This window comes from Limulus polyphemus, unplaced genomic scaffold (genome assembly GCF_000517525.1).
Source record: "Limulus polyphemus unplaced genomic scaffold, Limulus_polyphemus-2.1.2 Scaffold2181, whole genome shotgun sequence".
Lineage (NCBI taxonomy): Eukaryota > Metazoa > Arthropoda > Merostomata > Xiphosura > Limulidae > Limulus > Limulus polyphemus.
Window position 1 is genome coordinate 93492 of NW_013667791.1, and position 1371 is coordinate 94862.

Below are 1371 nucleotides of genomic sequence, written 5' to 3' on the forward strand. Positions count from 1 at the left end.
GACATGTTGACTAAACAGTCAGGTTATAGACCTGAATGTTCGTGCATGGAATCCATAACCCCCTAAGTTAAAATGCTAATCAGAGGGTGGGAATCCAATCAGTAGCAACTGTTGCCGATTTATTCTCATCTTTACCAAATAGTAAAAATGACTTTCATAGTTATAATACCCACAGCTAGAGATGTGGTATTTGTTTAGCAGCATGAATGTATCTTGAACATTTATATTAGTGATATCATTGCAGTAACATTATGTTGACAATAAAAATCAAGAATTATTTCACAAGTAGTAAAGCTTCATTTTTTTTCAATTTCTTTATCTTTGTTTATAGTTAAGTCATTGTACTAGATTAAAAGTTAAACCAACTCATTTTGAAACAGATTCTTGTAAAAAAGTGATGTCAAATCAACAATGTTCTATTTTCAGAATTTCAGATCATTAAGTACTGTGTTTTTTCCCCAGTTCTCCCTTCCAAAACCTCAAGGTGGCAAGCATGCAAACAACCCCCTCTTATGTGCTGATCAACCAGTGCCCCAGAACAGACCTTCCAAGCTTGGGACCCAAAAGACTGATGCACTGCACCCAGATTATGAAGCTAATCTCTCTCCTTTTGCTATGAATGATATTTATAGTCGAGCTGCCAACCATGGTATACGCCAACAACCAAGAGTAATCTCTCAACGCAGAAATCCAAATCAGTGTAAAAGAAATACCGGAAAAAAGAAGAAGAAACAATAAATTTGATGTGACTTATTAAATACTTTAGTGGACTTGTCAGTGTGATGATGTTTATTGTGATCATCTGAGAAATGCATCATAAGCGATTAGAGTCGAATCCAATTATTAAAAACTATTCACACAAACGACATTAACATTTTTCTCTCAGACAGAGAGAACGAATTAGTTGACATTTACCAGTAGCTCCAAAATTTAAAAATCAATTCTTATATGAAACACCTTGCAGTTTATAAGTGTGCTTCATGTTATTTATATGCACAATAATTTTCAAACATTATATTTTTTACCTTGCTATACATCACAGTATTTTAAACTCAAATCTCCATTTTAAAGTGACTGGCATACAGAATGTAGAGTGCTTTCGTTACAGTCTTTCAACATGTTGATAAGCTTGGGGTTGCATATCAAATTTTCTTTATCACATTATAATGAACTTGTAAGAACAAAAAAGTTCATTATTATTCGTTTGAAACTATTGACTTAGTATTTTGACTTCACAAACATTTAATTTTAACCAATGCTGCATTCAACATACCACATGACACAAAAATTGATGTTTATCTGTTTTTTATATTTACTTTTAAATTAATAAATTGAGTAATATATAGTACTAAAATTTGATTATAATCTACA

At 31.8% G+C, this 1371-nt stretch overlaps 1 protein-coding gene across 1 annotated transcript in view; it reads left to right on the forward strand.

Annotated features, from left to right (window-relative positions):
* Positions 1 to 770, forward strand: part of LOC106466185 (RNA-binding protein NOB1-like) — a 29141-nt gene extending 28371 nt beyond the window's left edge. Inside the window, exon 8 of the mRNA XM_013926428.2 lies at positions 463 to 770. Within this exon, the coding sequence (XP_013781882.1) occupies positions 463 to 738 (276 nt within the window). The 3' untranslated portion in view covers positions 739 to 770. The remainder of the gene's footprint in view (positions 1 to 462) is intronic.
* The last annotated feature ends 601 nt before the right edge of the window (positions 771 to 1371 follow it).